Source organism: Phalacrocorax carbo, chromosome 3 (genome assembly GCF_963921805.1).
Source record: "Phalacrocorax carbo chromosome 3, bPhaCar2.1, whole genome shotgun sequence".
Lineage (NCBI taxonomy): Eukaryota > Metazoa > Chordata > Aves > Suliformes > Phalacrocoracidae > Phalacrocorax > Phalacrocorax carbo.
Genome location: NC_087515.1, coordinates 2,649,494 through 2,670,331, shown reverse-complemented (window position 1 = coordinate 2,670,331; position 20,838 = coordinate 2,649,494). Strand labels below are relative to the sequence as shown.

Here is a 20,838-nt window from a genome sequence, read left to right as displayed (position 1 = left end):
CATGGAGATAGTAGCAACGAAGGATCTGGCCTCAAAACAACTACTTTGAGAAAGCAATGCTATGAATAAGGTATGAATGACCTTAGGAGACAACACAATTAATGGGCAAGGGAAGGAAAAAGGATGGACGCAACGTGAGGTCATGAGGTTTCTTGTAAACTCAAGGCAGTGGTGAAGACACCACAGGTGTAGCTGCTTCCAGCCATGCCTATCTGTGTTGCAGAAGAAAAACCACCAGCACAGTTTGATAACATACTGATCTTTTAATCTATAAAGAAGATTAAATTCAAAGTTTAGCAGTATAAAAGAATAACAAAAACTTTTTAAAACAAAAATACAAGATAACACACAGTTGCATCTTGGTTCCTCCCGCTGCCAAAGCTTAGAGTACACAATTTCTGGGGTACAATTCCACCGCATACAGTGTTTCCTATCACTTCAGCATATGTTGACATGGAAATGAAACATTTTTATTTGCAAAAAAAGCTTTTCCAGCTACAAGCCCAAGCCAGGGTGCTATTCCGATTAGCTAGTCACATGTCAGATCCCACACGTTATTTAAACAAACCAGAATTAAATCACTGCTTGTTGCAACATTCCTGCCTTTTCATGTCAGCTCCGAGATGCCAGCAGCCCACCTACCACTGCATCGATCAGCCCAGCTGCTTGTAACTCACAGTTGTTCAAGAACTGAACCTTTTTTATTTGGGTCCCCAGCTCTAACTTGACATCCACAAGTTCTTATTCCCCTCAGGCACACATACAAAAAAGCACTGGGAGGAAAGCTGACAGAGAAGGTATGAAAACTCGTGAGAAGTTCTTGCAGACGGCAAGGAAAAAGCCTCGGGGAGCGGCAGCGTGAGCAGCCCCTCCCGACGGCAACTGTTTGTAATTTGTTGAGCTTTACCTCTGGTGGACCCCGAGGCAAACCAAAGAATTGATGGGGGCAGCCAGGTGTAGGGAAGGAAAGGTGGGACGGTCTGTTTAGACTTCCTTATCTCCTTATAGTTAGATTTACAATTCTGACCCATATCAACTCTGCTGCTGTTTTGCAGTGGCCACAGAACCATGCTTTTAGGACCAGGCTGAACCAGACTGGAGTGACATTACAATCCACCTTACCCCTTGCTGGTTTGTTGCATTAATAACCCAAGTGAAAACAAACAGGGGTTCTACAACTACCCCACCTGCAGAAGAACTGTTTTGAATCCATTAGTGGTTGCACTCTCATTGCATCGTCTTTGGGAAGCAAAATAAGAACAATATAAACAAAATGAAATAAAGTATTGCCATAGATGAAAAATCTGTTCGGTTAAAAACTGCAAAACCAAGTAAACAGCAAGTTACACTCTTCCCTCGGTCCTGCAAACCTGCAACAGCCAACACTGCTTGGACAAAACTGAGAATACAGTAGACTTTTCAGCATAACTCTACTTAAATGACAGTATTGATTAAGAAAAACAAGGCATACTATTGAGACCAAAATACATAGAATCAGGTTTTTATGCTACTGTTTGCCAAAAAGCTATTTTAAAAAAAAAAAAAAAATGATGGTTTAAATGCAAACTTTTACATCTCCAACACGTTTTACATATTTCAGAAAACAAAAGAATGCACATACATTGTATGTGATAATTTTTCAAAACTAGCCATTACATTTTCACAGATTAAAAAAAAAAAAGTCTGTTTAAATATTTCATTTCTACAAAGTGAATTTACATTTTTAAGTACAAAGTGCAAATACTACAGTTGTTTTTATTGCCTTTTGGTGAGGAAATCTCCCACATGTCAAAGAGATCTGCCTTGGATCAGTAAGCTGTTCACCCCTGCTTCTTAGAACCTTGCTGAAAGGAAGAAAGTTTGAAAAATTTGCATTAACAGTGATGTTTTCAAGTAATCAAGTATAAATATTTACCCCTATTTTTCAGCAGTGCCCACGGCCACTATCAGAACAAGAGTTCTGCACAAATATATAGGGGGAGGAAAAAAATCCCTGCCCTGTACTCCTTCATGGCATCTACCAAGAGTAGATCAAGAGTATGAGCAACATCTTTACTATTTCTCACCTATGGCCTCTTTAAATTTATACCTGTCAAACACAGTTTTAGCAACTGGCTGGGCAAGTCCCCGGTGCAATATACCTTTCTATGGCATGCAATCTATAAGGAATGGGCTGCTGGCCAGCGTCTTATGAACAATCTATAGTTCCCTTGTAAACTTTCTTGCTAGGTTGCGAAAGACCCTCTGGGTCTCATTGACGGCGTGTATGTATGTATGCGTATGTTTGTTGGACAGGGTGGAGCTAGGCAAGGGAAGGCTACCTGGCCACTACCCCAGGTCTGTCAGATCCATCATGTAGTTGACCTCTTTTAGGGCAACCACAGCCGAGACTCAGTTAGCATGTTAATGTATGTATCTATATCTGCTTTCCTTCAGTAAGCTTGTACGTGTGTGTACACGTATGGATATGCCCATATGTAAAAAAAATCCCAGAATCCCAGAATCCCAGGCTGGAAGGGACCTCAGGGACCATCTAGCCCAACCTTTCTGGGAAGAGCCCAGCCTAGACAAGCTGGCCCAGCGCCCTGTCCAGCCGACTCTTGAAGGTGCCCAACGTGGCCGAGCCAACCCCTTCCCTGGGGAGATTATTCCACTGGAATACGTGCCTAAGCACACATAAACATACGTAAGTGAACTGCTGCAATAAACTAACAGCAAATGAGCCCTTGAGTGCCCGTCTCCTGAGCGGTGCAAATCTGATCGCTCCTCCTGACATGGGCGGTTTCCTTTGAGTGGCTCCTGCCCACCAGCCCTGTTGCTTTTCAATAGCTTCCTTTCAAGTGAAAACTTTTGTGATGAAAGCCACCTTCTGCATTTGCAGCCTTGTATTGTTGAAGCATGAAACTGCCAACAGATGGTTCGCTGAGCCAGCCTTAATTCAAGGCTATCATTTGTCAGCAACAGCTTTTAAAATAATGGGTGCTGAGTCAGCAAAATTATGGGACAAAATTAAAAAACATAGACGCTCTAGGACACTTTTATTACAGATTCTGCAAGTCAGGATCAGATTACAAGAAAGGGGAGAGGGCTTGTCATGCTTCAAGTGTAATGCACGTGTGCCAGTAATTGCCGTTATATAATTAAAATAACCCCTTTGAATGTTTTTGAGTTCCGACAGGATAATTGTTTTCAGGCTGCCTTGTTTAAAGCATAAGTGATTTGTGGGGGGAACTTGAAAAGTTAAGACCACAAACATTTGTTTAAACAAACAGAAACTTATCACATCCCTCTAGCTGTGAGAATACTTTATATTCCATCAAAGGTATGTAGGAGGGCTCTGGTAGAACCCACAACCAATGTTGAGCTTGCCTTAGGAAGTGTGAACCTCACATCAAACAAATCAGAGATAAAGTAAGTAACAAATTGACTAGCAACAATGAGAGGAAGATTGCTCTTGGCCTGGGGAGAGGTTCACCCTGGGTTCAGTTTTTAACAAATTACTCTAGCTTTCTGATAGATGGGAAGACATTAACCACAACTATGGTTTGGGGGATACTTTTTAGCCAAATTCCTATTTTCCCAGCTGCAGGGTTACCTGAGCTGTTCTTATAATACGTTTCTATGAATATTTTAAAAACAATTCAGCATTTACTGATGCTTTTGTGGGAATTAGTTATTTAATTCCTCTAAATAATACGAAAGCGAGGCAAGAACAGTGTGAAGGTGATTCTTTTACTAGACCATTCAAATAACTGGCAGACAGAGAAGCCCTTCTTCAGGCCCATGCAAAAGTGCCGGGAAGTTGTGCCCACGTTGTCCAGAAAAATGACTCTTTAGGATTAATGATTATAAAAACAGACACACACAAATGAGAAACCCTTTTTTAACCTTTTTCCTGAGCTTCCATTTCAATCCCTCCTTTTCAGTGTGTACCTTTCCTTGATTTAAGAGTTCTGCTTTTGGACCTTTTGTAGCTCTGAATGCCTTGAGTAGCCCAAACACCATGAATGACATCCACTGTGCTAATCAGAAAAACAAAATCAAGTCTTTGCAGAAAACCGATGTGAAAACAAACCACGGATTGTGTTGTCAGGGCACTTGGCATTTTATTTGCTACAGTCATTCTGCAGACCTAACCAATTTTAGGTTTACTGTGCATCAGCAGGCTGATGCAAATCCTAGTTCTCCAGCATCACCTTGCTCAGCCAGCAAAGGCGCTGGGAAGTGACAGCTCTTTTCTCTACACTAAGATTTTAAGAGGTGTTTAAAACCACCGTACAGTAGTTCAGTGGGGTTTGCGAAATGTATAGGTTTTCACAGGGCATGGGAAATGCACGGCTTTTTTCACAAAGAGTCATGTCAATGAAAGTTTGTGTCTGTAGTATGACTCACAGGCAAATTAATGGAATTCAGCTAAAGCAAAAGGTAAATGTAGACAAAGCAGTGCACATTTAGAAGTGTCTGGGAACGCCAACATTCAGGAATGCAGAAGACTCACACGGGGGCTCAGTTACGCTCACCTAATTATCACTAACCTAGACGCCAGTTACACTTTACCGGGGACACCCATGTGCAGGCATAAGCCGCTTTGCGTTTGTGCACACTTGCTCTACACCTGTGGTCGGCTAATTCAGCTTCCCCTAGATAGAACTTAAGTCAAAATTTGTTAATCAGGATGCTGTTCTACGTTTTTCTGGCAAGCCTGAAGAACTTGAAGTGCAGCTTGAAGTTGCCATGATAACTGCTAAAACCCCGAGAAGTTCAGGCGGGCAAGAGAGGAATGGAGATCTTGTGCTCCTCAGTACTCACCTGCCGGCTGGATGAAGTGCTCTCAGTGTTGGTTTTAGGGGCTGCTAAAGGAGGGAAAAGAAAACATTATCAGTATAGTTTGTGAGTTATATGTAGCATCCTGAAGAGCTGAAGCCCTCATTCCGATATTGTTTAGAGCAAAGCACCCACACAGCTTTCATTAAATGAGATAAAATATTTCAGATCTTTCATTGCAACATCCACTTTTTTCTTTCCTCGGTGCAGGTGCTGATTCCATCATCTGTTACGAAAGTCGAATGACAACATTTCTTGCCAGTTAATATGTGCCATTTGCTTAGGACAGATTGCATCTAGTCGGTGCTGAGCACCTCAAACTTATTAGACCTTTAATACTAAATAGAGCCTATTATCCTTGGTGGGAAAGAAGCAGACTAGAAAGGTTAAACACATTGTACAGGAACAGCTCTACCAGCCAAATGCATTGTTCACATTTAATCTATAAAATAACAAGATTATGGCTGGTTTTTAAGTCTCTCAGTGGCAAAGTCCAAGACAGGGCTGTAAATGGGAAAAAAAAAGACCCCAAACAAAGCAGCTACATGAGTCTGCCGGCCCACTCAGCTTCAGAAGCAAACCTGGGAGGCTAGGGAGGAACTCAGCCTCTCAGTTTTCCATGTTGGTTTGTTGGTCAGTCAAGCTGCATTGGGACAAAAGGGAACGAAATTGGACCTTGAAAATACTGCAGAAACTACCATTCCCCTGAGAAAGTACATTTTGCAGCTCTCCGGCTCTTAGATTGCTTCTAATGATTCTCGCAAGACACCTGGCACTCACAGGGAATGACAGAGCAGCCTCCTTATCTCGGCTCTCGCACCTCGGGTGACCGAGGTCTCGCCTGTTCCTGCAAATGTAACCCGAGCTTTAGTGGAATGGTGACTGGTTTCTTCTGCGCTAGTGAAAGGACCCTCAGAAAGGAAATTTTGTCATGCAGGAGAAACAAACCAGATTGCTGATATTCCAAGAAAAGCAAATTTTAGTGTCTTTAAAAATATGTATTTCTAGGAAAGCAACCAAATGAATTGGTTTAGAATTCTTTTCCAACCGGATGCCGTTAGCTTTTCAGTGCAAAAGTTCTGAGTTATTTTTTCCTTCCAGAAATTAATGTTCTCAGTATTGACGACATTGTTTTTTTGAGAAGCTCTGTTAAAAATCTCCACTTATGGTGGACATAATTCTTTCTTCAGCTAAATCTGTGTGTGATCGTCTTATAATTTCAAGCCTTTTCTAACTTTCTTTTCTGAAACAGGCAACTTATGTGAAGCAGGAGAATCCTAATCTTTGGGTTTTTTTCACTGAAATGAGCACAGGAAAAAATTGGTTTTGGTTTGAGTCTTGCTTTTGCTTTCCTTTATGTCCTGGAGCAATGACTTTGGACCCAAATTTCATCTCCAATAAGAGCAAGGAGTGCCAGCCGCAGCAGGACGGAAGCGTCTGGATGCTGACATAGAGAGTGACCACAGTGGCCTCCACTTTAAGACACTAGTCCTCCAAATAGCGTCGGTGGAAAAGGTGCTACATTTCAGTTTCCACATTTATAGTATAAAGATAAGAACAGGCATCCACCTTCACTTACAGGTTTTTCACGCCTCTCACCTAAGTGCAAATTGCAAGGTATTATTATTAGATTGAGACACACACACAAAAAATATCCTTCATTTGATATATTTGTTTTGAGAGGTCTGTTTCTGTGAGACACGGACAATGTACTTCATTAGTACAATGTAAAGCCAGTCCTTCTTTCTGCAGTATTCCCTTTCTAGGCTTGAATACAACCAATTTTGTGGAAACCATTATTATTTCTGACCGCACTTCCCACTCGCCTTGCTTTCCATTTCCTATGACACCTTTGTTTTACTGCCCTGCCTTCACTTTAAGGTCCTTTAAGGGATGATTGTTAATGTTATCGTTTCCTACTGTAATACATTTAATGGTCGGAGTCAACAGGAATGTTTTGATGCTGTTGGAGCAACGTCATGATTTGCCTACACAGAAGCAGCTTTCCTGCCGTCTACCCTAAGCAACAGCTGCATTAGCTACGGACAGGTGTATTCTTTTATTTTGTGTACTTCTGGCATGTACAAATATCAGACTTCGTCAGCTTGGAAGAATCTAGTGAACGAGGTAGAAAAGGTTCTTACTATGGCGTTTCTTTGTTTCTGCTTTACCTTCTTCTTTTGTTACTCCCAAGCAGCCCATTAATTCTTGAACGGATAACGACTTATCGTTGTTCACGTCACAGTATTCCACAAACTTCTTCACACATTTTTTGGGTTTTGATTTCTTTCTTAGGAATCTCTTAAATGGCTTGATTTCTTTCTTGCCAATGTCACCGCTGGAATTTTTATCTAGCTGTTTGAAATACCAATGGACCACTCTCTCTTCCAGAGTGTGATTTGGATCAGGCTCTGAAACCCTGAAACAGGAAACAAGAGTTTAGTCTTAATTTTACATAAATGTCAGTTTATACCTTTGTTTCAGAATATTTACAGCACTGTCAGATGCTCTGTTACAGAAACCTCCCCGCTTTTGGCCACTAGCTTCTTGCAGTGAATCCCTCTTTGATCTCTTTGGCCAACTGTATCCTAAACCTCACACTAAGGGCTGCAGTCTACTCTTAGTTAACTCTCTGAAACCGTGCTGAGGTCAGCACCGCGCTCAGAAAACAGTGCTTTCCCCTTTCATTTCCTGAAACAGAGAAAAGCGAAGAAATAAAAGACAAAAAGTGTCATAGACGGCAGACACACTGATACGCGTCATACACCCCGCTAAAGAAATCAACAGTCAGCATCGCCACATACCTAGGCTCCAATTACAGCCCACGGTGGGTGCTCTTAGAGATAAGACACCTAAATCTATTGAACTACGGGTTAAGTTATAAAAATAAATGCCACCTGATGGTACGCGCCTGGCCTGCAGACACCCAGAGTTTCACAGCACTTGGCGCATTTTTCATTCCGCCTGTGACCGTTGGCAGCACTGGTTTGCTTGACAGGCAACTAGGCGAAATACGCAGCAGGAGGGTGGACAGAGTCCACAGGGGTGACTTGGAAGCAAACTCTCCTAGATAAGTTCTTGGAAATTTACCCTTTGTGAAGGCAGAAGAAGAATTACTGCTCAAAGCCCTCCACAATTCATTCACCGCTGCCAGAATCCTTTTAAAGACACATAAAAATGATCTGAAACCCACCGGCTAGAGGACAGCGATGGATCAGAAACTGCGTGCACCATGTCCGTGGACAATGCATCCAAAACACTAGTCAGGAACTCATTCTTCTTGGCCCCAGGACAACCTAGAAAAACAGATTATTTTTTTTTATTTTCTTGTTTCCTCTTTTTACAACATTTAAATTCCAACGATCATTCAAACTTAGAGGTAGATGTGACTCCCTGCACACAAGTTCCCATAAATTATGGACAAGTTCAGAACATAAACCAAAGACAAGCACCTAAATTCAGGTACATATCGGTAACACAGAGCAGGAACAGAGAAACATCCTTTCAAACTCAAGCAAGCGGGAATCTGGTTTGCAGACCTTGGGTCCTTTTTCAGTTTTGGCCATTATTTTTCCTCCTTTAAGATGTTTTTCCACTGGTGGTGTCACATGTCGAACAGAACAGCTTTGAAACAACAGAAGTTTGTACATGACGCCGACTGTTTGCAGCATGGACTAGAAGCCCATAGCACGACACTGCTTTCAGATTTCCACTTTTGCTCCTCTGAAGTACCACTAGCTTTGTCAACACCCATTGCCTCAGTGCGTTGGTTTTCCTCTGAAAAGTGACAGTCAACTCGTTTCCTCTCTCACTTTTAGTCTTGGACAGGGGTCAGCTCCCCCGGTATGGCACCTAGCCCAGTCTGATGCCGTTAGATGGTACTTTGGTTCATACGGTGAGATCCCGTGCTAGATCATCCTCATAACTACATTCCCTATGCCACGAAGCTCTTCTCTGAAAGACACTGACAGCACATTTCAGACACATAATACGTCAGATAAACATACACTGAAAGATCCGCTCTTAGAGCGGTGCAGCTGGAGCAGATAAATTCACCCGACCAGCGCATGGATGTTGACACTTGGAGGTTTGCTTATACAATACACCTGCTTCCTCTCCTCTTCGCTAGAGCCCTGAGCCAAACGCCAGGTCTTCCCCGAGCCCTGTAATAGCTGAGTTAAACTCTAGGATGATCCATGAGCAGTGACACAGGGATGACAAGCCCGAAGGTAGAGCCCACGGCAGGACTCTCAGAGGCAGCTCTGTGCTGGGCGCCCGCTTACCCGCAGTTCTGGTCTTAAGTGAGAAAGGGAAATGCTTTGAAGTGTTGTGGAAAAGGAAGATTACTCAATCAGCAGGGATTCGTTATTTCATTACACTTCTCGGCGACCTCTGAAGGAGGCGGTAGGATTATCTGAGTCTGAAAAGCCTCATCTTGCCCAGCAAATTATTTTTTAATGCAACCCATGTTGATCCAAGGAAATGAACCTGTGTTATATTAGCCCTTAGCTGTGTTGCAGTGAGAATAGCTCAGCTCTTATGTATAGCAGCAGCACCCACTACGTATTGCTGTCGAACACATTCATGCAGTTAGGAGCTCCCTGTCTCTTATGCGTTTGCCTTTGGCACCAGGGACATTTTATTCCAGTAACTGTCAAAGGCGTATAACAGGAATTCATTGAAGGAAGTTTCGCTGCGCTAAAAGTACACGTCTGAAACCAGGTGTCACCCTCCTAGATATGTTCCTCTTCCCTTAGCCTTTAGCCAGGTGGTTTTTTTTTTCTGTTACAACTGGAAAAAAAAGAAAAAAAAAAAAAGAAAAAAAAGCCCCAACCCAACAGCCATGAGTTTGAGTGCAGTGAGACGAGCACTTGAGCTTTCTCTGTAAGGCATAGAAATGAGAAGGGTGGCAAGAGATTAATAGGGAGGGACAGAAGACTGTACCAACAGGTTCCTCGCAGCATTCAGTGCATTCTTCAAAAGTGTATTCTCTAGAGCAAAGAGCTTGCTGCTAAGCAAGGCTCAGACACTGCAGCCTGGTAAATAAATGGTACGTTGTGAGTCAAATGGAGCCGCTTAACTTCGCGAGTCACAAAAGCGCATTTGTCCAGAGACGAGCAGGCAGAGCCAAAGCAGTTCCCATGCAGAGGGTGCATCCACGTTCGCGTGGCAACTTGCCTGGATCAAGCAACTGAGTCTCTGGGCGACCTACCGAGGTCAGCACTACGTCTTGCTAGCGAGGAAACTCGGCCTGCGGACCAGAGCTGGTTTTCTCAAAAGACAGGCAAAAAAAGGTCTGTCCAAGGCTCTCCATGTAGACCTGTCTCACATGGTACAAGGTTTGTACGTTTCGTGCTGGGTTCGTGTTACTGTCATCAAGCAGAAGCCTGAATCCTGCTCCGCACACGACTTGTGAATTGATACAGGGCCCGTGGCAAACGCACACAGTAACACCTCCCTGTATAACAATGCAGCGCAATATGGAGACAAGGTAATTTGACTTTTTTTTGCCTTTCTCTGCCCTTTTTTGGATAGAAAATAATGTTAACATCCAATTGGATTTAGGCGCTCCGCCTGAATTTCTCATGATAGTTATGAGTGTATTCCTGAAACATCTGGAAGAAACACGAATGCATGCTTTAGGTAGTTCCCACTGCTCTCCGGGGAGCAGCTGAGTGTACATATGCTACAGATGTAGAGATCAAAATCATGACTTAGCTTGCTATTTATGAAATACAGCTAGGTAGGGGAAAGTATCACAAAAAATCGCAGGGGAAAAAAACTCCATAGTTTAAGGCCTGTCTCTGACAATTTTCCCCAAGATTAAGAAAGGTTTCTAAATGTGTATTGCATGAAGTTGCAATAGCAGCTGACAGCAATAGAAATCTCATAGAAAAGAAATCTCCCTGTTAAAACAAACACAGCCGGTTGCTGTGAAACATTCTGAATTATAACTCTACTACTTAATGTAAAACGACACCTTACAAAATCCTCACCAGTTAAATACGGAAAAAATATTCAGTTTCTCCCAATTACAATTTTTGCTGATGTGTGGGCAATCACGCAGCAATTTACCTCACAGGGAAATCTCTGTTCTTTGCAGGTGTTATTAACTCAGAATAATTCTCTGGAGGCTTCACGCTGAGCTTTAATTTTCAACAAACTCGCAGATGAAATGGCAAGACTGGGGGAGCTTCAGCTTGATTGTAATGAATAATTCACTCTTAGCGGACTAAATACAGAACGAGAAGGAGTAGTCTCTTATGGGAGCCTTATGCTTCTCACTACGGTTTATGTGCTTCAGTTTCTTCTTGTGCAGCTGCTTGTCCTGTGTGGATTCGACAGCTTAGATAAATAATAATTTGTTGCTAAAGGCTTGAAGTTGAAACCGCATGGAGTTAACCTACAGGTTCGGAGACGTAACACAGAGCCGAGTGTTTGGTTTAAGGATAGTTTTACCCGGAGCAAACCTTAGACCAACAAATACATACCACAAATGATGGGAATATACAAACACCTCATTTCAGCTATAATATAAAGGTAATCAAAGAATCGTCATTATGCATTCTATATTTCATGTGTACCAGCGTCTCTCTCTAAATATATCTACCTTTAGCACTGAGGCTGGGTTTTTGGAGTTAAACCTGTGGGGCAGTTGTCTATAAGCCTAAAATATGCACCCAAGCGCCTTGGAGCTCCCCGCTTGGTTGGTAATAATCTACTACTGTCAGTCTTGGAAGATTATCTTTTCCAGCACATCCGAAGTCACGGCTAGAAAAGTATTTTGTTCATTTCTGTAAAACTGTGAATACAATAGGTAAGATTAATCACTTTAAAAGGGAGTTTACATTAATCTTCCCGCAAGAGAGCAAACTGTCTTGAGTCAGTCACTCGAGTAATTAAAGGCATGACAACTTCCAATTAGCAAATCTAAAGCTTATATTTTATTCCCTGTTTGTCAATAGGAACATCAGGCTTAGCACTGCACTCAAATACAATGGCCGCTGAAATATCCCTGAAGATTATAAATCAGTTTTGATCTGCCGAAAATCAGAATAATCAGAACTATTCGTGTTTCTTTTGCAGCTTTGACTTCACTGAAATATAGTGGAATACAGGAGGAAGGACTAACAATGTTTGGCACTGCTACTGGTTACGCTGTGAGAGCAGGCAATACAAGGCAAATAGTTTTTCTCAGGCTTCTATTCTATACACACAATTAAGTACCGTTCATGAGTTTATTTCTGTTGATCCATATAAATCCCAAGTTTGTGTTTGTCTAGATATGCTGAGGGCCCTCTTCATTTTTTGGAGGACTTCCTGAGCCCCATCGCAGAAAAAAAAACCTTCAAAAGATGAGCCTGGAGACTGAAAATCATGGATTCAATGGAGTCAGCGTTTTTGTGGCTCTTTGCAGTTTTCCCCTCACTGCACCTCCTGGTAACCTCTCGCAAGCAGCAGTTACCTCTTAGTCTCTGTCCTAGGGAGGTTGAGGACATTATCATCTCTCCTTGTTAACACCCCTCAGGTTTTATCCTTTTTTTTCCCTTTTTGTTTTCTTGTTTTTCTCAAATATTCTTACTAATTAAAAGAAATAAGTTAAACTCAGAGCGAAATTCTCTTTTTATCTGCGCTTACCCAAATTTCATAAATAATAGAATAGAATAGAGACGTTGTTAGCTGGAGGGGAGCTACAGATCCATTGCTTTGTAGCCCCAGATCTCGATGTCTTACAGAGAAGAAGTATTACTTCTGGAAAAGGGCAGGAAGCAGATTTCAGTTCTCCACATATATTTATTTTTGTTACTATTTTAAAATGATCTTTCTGTTCTAATTTCAGGAGGGGGGAAACAAAAGAGTTAACAGAAGATGCTCTTTCAAAGCCCTACCCTGCAATCCCAGGCATTCATATCATACCAAAGTGCATTGAGTGGGATTTGCTGAGCTTGAGCCTGCTGAAAGGAGGTGTCTCGCCCATAACAGTTATTTAAGCTCAGTATAAAGGAACCCATTCAGAAGGCAATCATCCCAACTACCTTAGACTTTGTCTTAGAATAGGATAGGATCTCCCTTAAACTGTATCTCTTCTTCCCCATTAACTACCGAGGAAGCCCAGACAGCTAACTTACACTCCCAGGTGGTATAAAACTGCTTGTGATGAATTCTATATGTATCTGGCTTGTAAGTTCATTTAGGCTCAAACTACTCGTGTTATTCTTCGGGTAAATGTGGTGGAAAGAAGGGATAACGTTCATAGCAGAAACACATACGATCCTGTAAACAGTTTTCACAGGCAACTGAGTGACAAAGCCAGGCTAGGGCATCTTTTGATAGGAAAAGCAGTTCATTATATTTATTTCAGTTCTTGTAATATTATCGTTAAACAAGGAAAGGAGAATCAGAACATCACAGCACAACACGGGCAATGTGAAGCGACTAACTTCTGATTACCGCTTTTTAGCTGGGTTTTTCCTCCATGAGAGTTCAAAAGGGTTTTGAGAAGCAAATTTCTTGCTGCTACCGGTTCGGAGATGCCACTGAGAGAACAGGCAGGGATGAACCAGCTAGAACACCGTAATCCTCTCACATGCCATCAGAAACCCAAAGCAGAACTTGAGGAGGTCTATGGACCTTATCTGCCTTTTTTAAATGTTCTTTTGTAGACTCTCAGCTTTCTAGTTTTGGCTGGGATCGGGAAAAAGGTCTGAAAACTCAGATGATAAGGAGGTCTTGCTCCTTTGCTGCCTAGCTGGACACAGCTGATGTTTTTGGTAGGTGGTCACCACCTACACAACATCTACCCCAGTTTTGGAGGCCAAAGACATTTCAGTATGTTGAGAAGATTCTGAAACTCTGAGCATTTAGATTCAGCCTGTGCCAATGCAAACTCCTAACTTTTAGGGGCTTGTCCCCTTACGTTTAAGGCGACCTGCAATGTAACCATGTGGGTCCAGCTCCCGTGCAAGAAACGCAACGTATTTGAAGTCTTGGCACAGCGACCCGACTCGATCAGCCCACTGATTAGGACACAGAGAGGAGTTTCGGGACTAGAAAGGGGCCCAAAATAACTCCAGAAGAGGAAAAACAACTGGATCTGATTTTCAAAAGGTTCAATTTCTGCCTTACATACCATATTTCATGACTGCCTGACCCTGAAATACACAGCTGGTACTTCTGACTGCAGTAATACTTTCAACAATAGCTTATTAAATTGCAATATTTTTTTTGGAATCCATTTTGTATGTATGGCAGGCATCTGAATCTCTACATTATCACTCTGAGAGTCTTAACAATTAACAACCAATATTACTTAGGGAGTCAAAATGCAGTCCCTTTTAGTAGACATTTATTACTTCCAATTCACTCGTATTTTCATCATGCTGTTATGTTTCCTCTCAGGAGATGGGTACGAAATACCCATATTTAATTACCTCCATTTAAATATCCATTAAAAAGGAAAAGCTATTACAAAAAATTTATGTTGTTGCAATTATGAAAGTGACCTCAGAAATAAGGTGCATAATTCTGGTCTCCTGCTGGAAAAATTGAACTATGGGGACTTGCTTAGTGGGGATGTTTTTTACATTACTTAATTAATCTAAGCAGCCTGCTCCTTGGAAACATGCATGAAAACCAGTCTTTTCTACAAACTCATGTTCGTTTTAACCTTTCTGGATTTCTCTTACCGAGACTGTTACCATTGGAGGCATCAGCTGAAAACCCAAAAAGGATCCGCTCTCACCTAAAGCCACAAAAAATCTTTCTATGCAGGTACTGAGAACCAATGGTCATTAAAGCAAAAAGATGAAGAAAATTCAGAGCTGAGTTAGAAACTTCCAGCCCAGCAGCACACGTTTATGTGAGAGCTATTTTCGAAGAGTCCCTGCCCGCAGAGTGGTCCCGGGTTTCCAGAGGGAAGAGCAGAACCTTCATGCCAGGCTGTGGTTCTCACACTGTCATAAGCCGGGATGGAGGGAGGTGTAAAGCCAGCACACCTTAAAGATGCCCTTCGGTCCCTCAGAGGGTGTTACATACACGATGGATTTCTTCAAGTGCACCTTTGAAACACCACATTTTTTTTTAAAGCCCAAATGTAGATGGTACAGGGTAACCCCGACCTGTGGCACACGAATGGGGGGTCCCACAGGTGCGGTGACTTCGTGTCTCTCTGTCCTGGAAATGAAAGCAGTGGCAGAACGGCCAATTCAGAAGCTACGTCACTGCTACTAGGGCTCAGAGCAGATTGTTGGATCGTGTAGGATGAGCTGGAAAAGGACATGGGGAAGGGAGGAGCCAAAAGGAGACAGCAAATCTACCTATCTCGCAGTCAGGTGAAGTATCAGAATCTTTACCCGTGCTTTATTTGCTTATACAGATACCTACAAGTACTGAATGTGAATTAGGGGACAAATTTCACCAGTGTTACCTGATTATTTGTTCTCCCTCCCATAACTGGCAAATGAAAGATTTAGAAATTGGATTTCCGACACAGAGGGGAGCTGGGAATAAGGAGAGGCAGGCATGGCTATTTCTTGGAACATTAACTATGTAATGAATTTTAACTCAAAATGAGTTTTTACAGCACTGATTAAAATAGGTTTATAAAATGGAAATTCTGGAAGTAACTGAAGTGAAACAAGAGTCAGCAAGAACCGCTAAAGCATTACTTGAACATTATGGAATGAACCAGTCCTTGGAAACCTGGCACCACGAAAATCTCTCTCTCTCTTTATGTAGTATTTAATTTGGGATTGGCAGTTGCGTTACCTTCCTGGACACCTTCCGCTCAACATGACAGATTTCCTCTGCAAATACCATTTCAAATCTCACTGGCTCATCCTTTGCTAAATGAAGAAGCTGTAAAATGACGAATGCAAGAGCATAAACACAGCCTTACAATTGCTCAGTGTGAAACTTTTTCAAGGCACGATATTATGCAAGAACGAAGAGCCCTTAGTTCCTGCTGAAGGAAGTGGGAATACTACGACAGGTTGCAGGCTCAGGCCTTAATAATTAAGACACTGTTTATTTAAGTTAAAAATGAAAGTCCTCTCCTAATTCACCATTACCCAGCTCACTTCTCCACGGCTGACAGAGAGAGATCTTTGTAGCTCCAGCAGGTTTCCAAACCAACTTTCTTTGCAAACTGGCGTCTATTTGGAATAGATCCCCCAAGCGAAACATAATACTGCGTACTTCATTAAACCACAATAAACTGATGTTCAAGTAATGATGAGCTTGACTTCATCCCACAAAACGCAGGGCTATTCAGAGTTAATCGTGCCACCCTTAATTTGCGATTCACAGTAAGCACTGAGGAAATGAACGCGTAGCGCTCGGTAGCAAAGATGCTGCAATGACAGGAGCACAACGGAGTAAATTAAAGATGGAGATGAATATAATTATGGTTCTAAAGTGCGTGCCAGGGAGGATGCAATGCAGCTGACTTCATGTAAAATAGTTTACAGCGTGTGGTTTGATTACAAAGTGCCTTGGGTCGTTTTGCAGATTGGAGATCCGGTTACATGATAGCAGTCCAGTATGGATTACGAGGATGGTTTCCTCACTGGACTAGCACTGTGTGCTAGTTTCACTGTGTACAGCGTGCTCTGTTTCCCTCGTGTTCTCTACATCTTGCATCTGGTCAGGAACCCAGCTAGGAATATCCTGCAGCCATGCCAAGGCCTGCATTTCCCTGTGTTTGTGCGGAAGCCCGCCCAGCCAACTTCAGCGCAGGCTGTGGAGTTTAGAGCTAGCCAGGTTGCCCAGAGTCAGTCACTTGGCGTTAACAGGTAACGTCTGACAGGGCTGAGGAGAGAGGCTCCTGAGAAGTGGAAACCACCTCAGGCTTACTGACCGTGGGACTGGAGAGGGAACAAAGAGATACCATACCCCTCCGGCAGTCAGGCTTGGGCTGCGCAAAGCCACGACCCCCGTGTTATACCCAGACTGACACGATACGCCCTGCTGCAAGACTCAGCACGCGGGCCCAGTTAGAGGGGCACGTGCCTCCTATTTCGGGAGCTGGCCGTGAAATTTCGTTTGCTGATGACGCGGCACCAGCAGCACACGAAGGAGGTTCTCGTGCGCCTTGCCGTCTGCCGCCGCGTAAACGGGGAGAGATGGAACCAAGACGTCGCGTTACATCTTTGTGCCCTGGGCCTTGCAGGGGATAGGGGAAAATACAATCTGAACGTACATCACCAGCACCCCAACTGCTCATACCCAGCAACACTGAGTCCCTCTTGTGCACGTATAATAACCTGATTTCCACCATTTTGCAACAGTAAGTGCTTGCCTGTTAGTGAATGGAACTGAAATAATTGCTCTGATTATAATTCATACACCCCACATTCCCGTTCTAACTCTCTTGTGAATAGTTCTTTGGTATAAATACACATACTCTAACGCTGATTTAGTAAACGGCAGTCATTTTCCATCTCAAGGGAATGAATGCAAAGCACTCATTCAAAATTAGAGGTCCACGCTCCGTACTTGGAGATACCCAACGCTGCAAGTTCCGACAGACACAGACTTTCAGTCCGTGAACTTTATATGACTAGAGTAAACTAAGCCTTCTGCAGATGGCTATAAAAGGGTTCGCATGCTAGATTATCAAAAATCAATAGGTGGTCTACTGCTGGTTAAAATCAGAAGGAAGAAGAGAAGGTAATGACAAAAAAGATCCTTAAACCTTTAAAAATCCCTGGGATTAGATTAAGAAATTCAATATGTGTGTTTGGATTACGAGAACAAGATAAACAGTTAAAACCCATCCATTTCTGTCAACTGATATAAGCACATTCACTGCGGGTTTTGCAGCAGGGTTCAACTATGTGTGCCATCGCAAAGGCCAAAGCTTAAACCAGAACAACTTCTCTGTGGGAAGCAGAAGGACGTGAATATATGGTAAGGGTAGTGACAGGAGGTGACAAGCAGGGAAATTAGAGAGAACCAGGTAGAAAGCTAAGGGAGAAAAGAGAGGCATGGAACGAGTGGGGGGGAAAAAAGCTGATTGAAGTTTCAAGCAAACTCACACCGTCAGCCTGTGCACTGGCACAGACACCTCCGGCGGCACCGACACCGACAGAACAGTCACCTTCCTCCCCCTCTTTCCTCTAAACAAAACCGTAGCTCACCGAGAGAGCTCTGGCGTTCACGCGAGTAGGCTTCTGGTGGCTTTGTCCTCTCTGCTTCTGCCAAAGCCATGCGGATAACACGGCTGAATCTCTGCATCCTTAGCTGCATTTGCAGAGACAGAGGGTTTTTATATCTGCCTATTGCTTCTGGCGCTCTCGGCTTGTGACCACGAAGCAGCTCTCTCTAGGCCTGGCCAGGAAACAACAATTCCATCATGTGGGAAGTGTCAGGATTGGGTAATTTAGATTTTACTCTGGTGCAGAATCAGCTTTTTTTTTTCTTCTTCTTTTTTAATGAACAAAACACCCCATCCCATCCCGGCCAAATAGCTTGGTGATGAGGGCACGCAGCTGAGATGGGGGAGACTGAGGTTCAACTGCCTGATCCAAACCAGACAGCGCAGGGAGTTGAAACCTGGCTTGCTGTTATCCCAGCGAAGTACCCTAATCTCTGACACTAGAGAGTCAGGTTCAATTCCCTGCTCTGTCTGGTTTGGATCAGGGATTTGAACCCAGCTCCTCTCCTCTTCAGCTGAGTGCTCTAATCATCGAGCTATTGTGTGTCCCCAGAAGGGTTCCTTTTGTTGTGAGCAAACTCTTTGGAACAAAGAGAGTGTCAGAAACCACTTCTGCTGCTAGATGAAAACATTTTCTTCAGAAAAATAACAATAGCATCAGACCGGACAGCACGTTCTTTAAGCTAGGGCTTAATCCTGCATGGTGTAGAGAAATGCAACCAACATCTTCCAAAAAGCCTGGCAACAAACAGTGCTCTCAATAGATGAATTCATGAGCTTAGAGGAAAGCATGGGCTTCGGTGCTTTGCTGGATCAAGGCCACTGCACTTTGCACACTGAGGAGTCGAGTTCTCGGTAAATAAGATTTTTGCTTTGCATGTTTTGGACTCAAGGCTTTCTGCCTGACCAAACAACAGAATTTGGGGAACTGATGCTTAAGCAGCACTTTATCAATCTGCCATACTATAAGCCACTGTTTACATTTTTCTTCAGCAGTGCATATACACAAGAGAAGCCTGATGTTTGATATAGGAACTCATTAAGCCTGTTGGGTTTTGTTTTCTAACTTTAAATCCATTCTATTTCAAATTGAGTATTTAACTTGTCTATTATTCAAGATAAATGTTTCACTTAGGCACATAAAGAGAGTGGACAATACAACTTCTAGTGGGGTAAAGTTGAATTCAGAGCACAGTGGAAAAAACAGGGGAGCTGGAGGGAATCAAACATTCAGACATGGGAAAGAGTGAAAAAAAGGAAAGATCATTCACAGGGGCAACAAAAATCATGGGGTACTTCACTGCTCCTATCTCAATTTGACAGTTATATTTTCACTCACAACACAGAGCACAAGCTTCATTTCGGTCGCCTTTTTTTCTTTTCATGAAAAAGGTTTCGTTCCATTTCCTAAATTTAAATGGAAAGGGAACTTGGGGTTCTCACACGGTACCGTCACAGGCACCACCCAACTTCATGGGTAATGACGTGACTCAGTAAAGCACCTAGGATTGTCTGTAATATTCAGCGTGTCGTGGGTTGGCTGATGCCTGTGATCTGCTGGAGCAGAATCAATATGATCTATTAATTGCATGGATGTATATAGAAATATCTATCAAGACACGGGGAGAGGATGGGAGCTCCAAATTCAAGCTTTACAATAATTTTTTAGTGAGCTTTATTTTTTCTGTTGCTTTTGGTTGTTTTTTTTTCCCGCATGAAAAGGATCGCTTTTCATCTCTCAAGTATTTCGGAGATTCTATTAATGCCGCTGATGTGTTTTGAAATGGTTACCAGGAAACACTGCAAAAGACTACGACTGCCTAGCTATCAAAGCACGTTTTGAGAATAAATTGCTCTTCTTTTATGACAGGCATTTATCTGTAGTCTCTACTGAAAATATAATGAGTATAGAATGTCCTCGCTTTATCTGTCCTGTGTTGCAGCATTCTGCTTTATCTGTAAACAGAGATAAATCACAAAGAAGGCAACGGGGGGGCAGAGGGGTTGGGGAATGAATCTTTTGCTGTTGAAGAAAGGAGTTCAAAGTTTGGTTTGGTTACAAGCAAATTAACCCGATTAATTGTCTCCAAATTACATATGTTTCTAAGGGAAAGTGCTGAAGCTAAACAACTGAGATAGAAAACAAATCTGTGAGAGGAAACTTGACCCTATGCTCAGGGTATGAATCCTTACTTTAATACAAAACACATTTGTAAATAAATACTTAAAAAAAAAGGAATTTATTCCTCAGTATTGGGACTGAAAACGGGCCCACCTAAGAGCTACAGCTGAGATATAAGGCATAAAAGGTTCCCTTTTCTCTCTTCACAGTTGAACAATTTCTGAAATTCATTGTGGAAGGAGGGAAAACTTCAGCATCAAGACACTCACTGTGCACTGCAGTGAGCTCACTTTCTGTATATCAGCCATATCCTCCTGAATTAAAAAAATGGCATAACATTACAATTAGAATAAGATCCAGCAGGTCTAATGTGGGTTTTTTTTCACCGTCCCTCCGCAAGACCGGGTTTGATACGGAATGAGGAGTCCAGGTTTAATAGACTCATTCAGGTAATAGTTTTATGATAAGAAATGCACGCCTCTGCTCTCACATAAACCAGAGCTTGCTGACTTGCTTCCCAGGGCGACTTTCCTAGACAGATTGTAAAGAATCAGAGCAGTGTGTATCTGTTCACATTCCTCCTTCCCCCCCAGCCTTCCACACGAAGCGACTATCGAGTGAAGCCTGCCCACAAGATACCCCACAGCCAGATACGGCCAGGAGCGAGCAACAACAAAGCATTCACCCAGATGCTTAGCTAGGTCTCCAAGCTTAAAGCTCAAGCAGCTGAGGAATT

The 20,838-nt window shown here is 42.7% G+C and overlaps 1 protein-coding gene across 7 annotated transcripts in view; it reads right to left on the bottom strand.

Moving 5' to 3' along the window:
- Positions 1-243: 243 nt before the first annotated feature.
- Positions 244-20,838, bottom strand: part of SMOC2 (SPARC related modular calcium binding 2) — a 150,306-nt gene continuing 129,711 nt past the window's right edge. For 2 of the 7 annotated variants that reach the window (XM_064445620.1, XM_064445625.1), the window contains exons 10-13: positions 8,018-8,120; positions 6,969-7,243; positions 4,810-4,850; positions 244-1,844 (exon numbers count right to left, since the gene is read on the bottom strand). In XM_064445620.1, coding sequence (XP_064301690.1) covers positions 1,821-1,844; positions 4,810-4,850; positions 6,969-7,243; positions 8,018-8,120 — 443 coding nt within the window. In that variant the 3' untranslated portion in view covers positions 244-1,820. Of the gene's footprint in view, positions 1,845-4,809; positions 4,854-6,968; positions 7,244-8,017; positions 8,121-20,838 lie in introns of all 7 variants that reach the window. The other 5 variants (XM_064445622.1, XM_064445626.1, XM_064445619.1 and 2 more) reach the window with 3 other exon arrangements.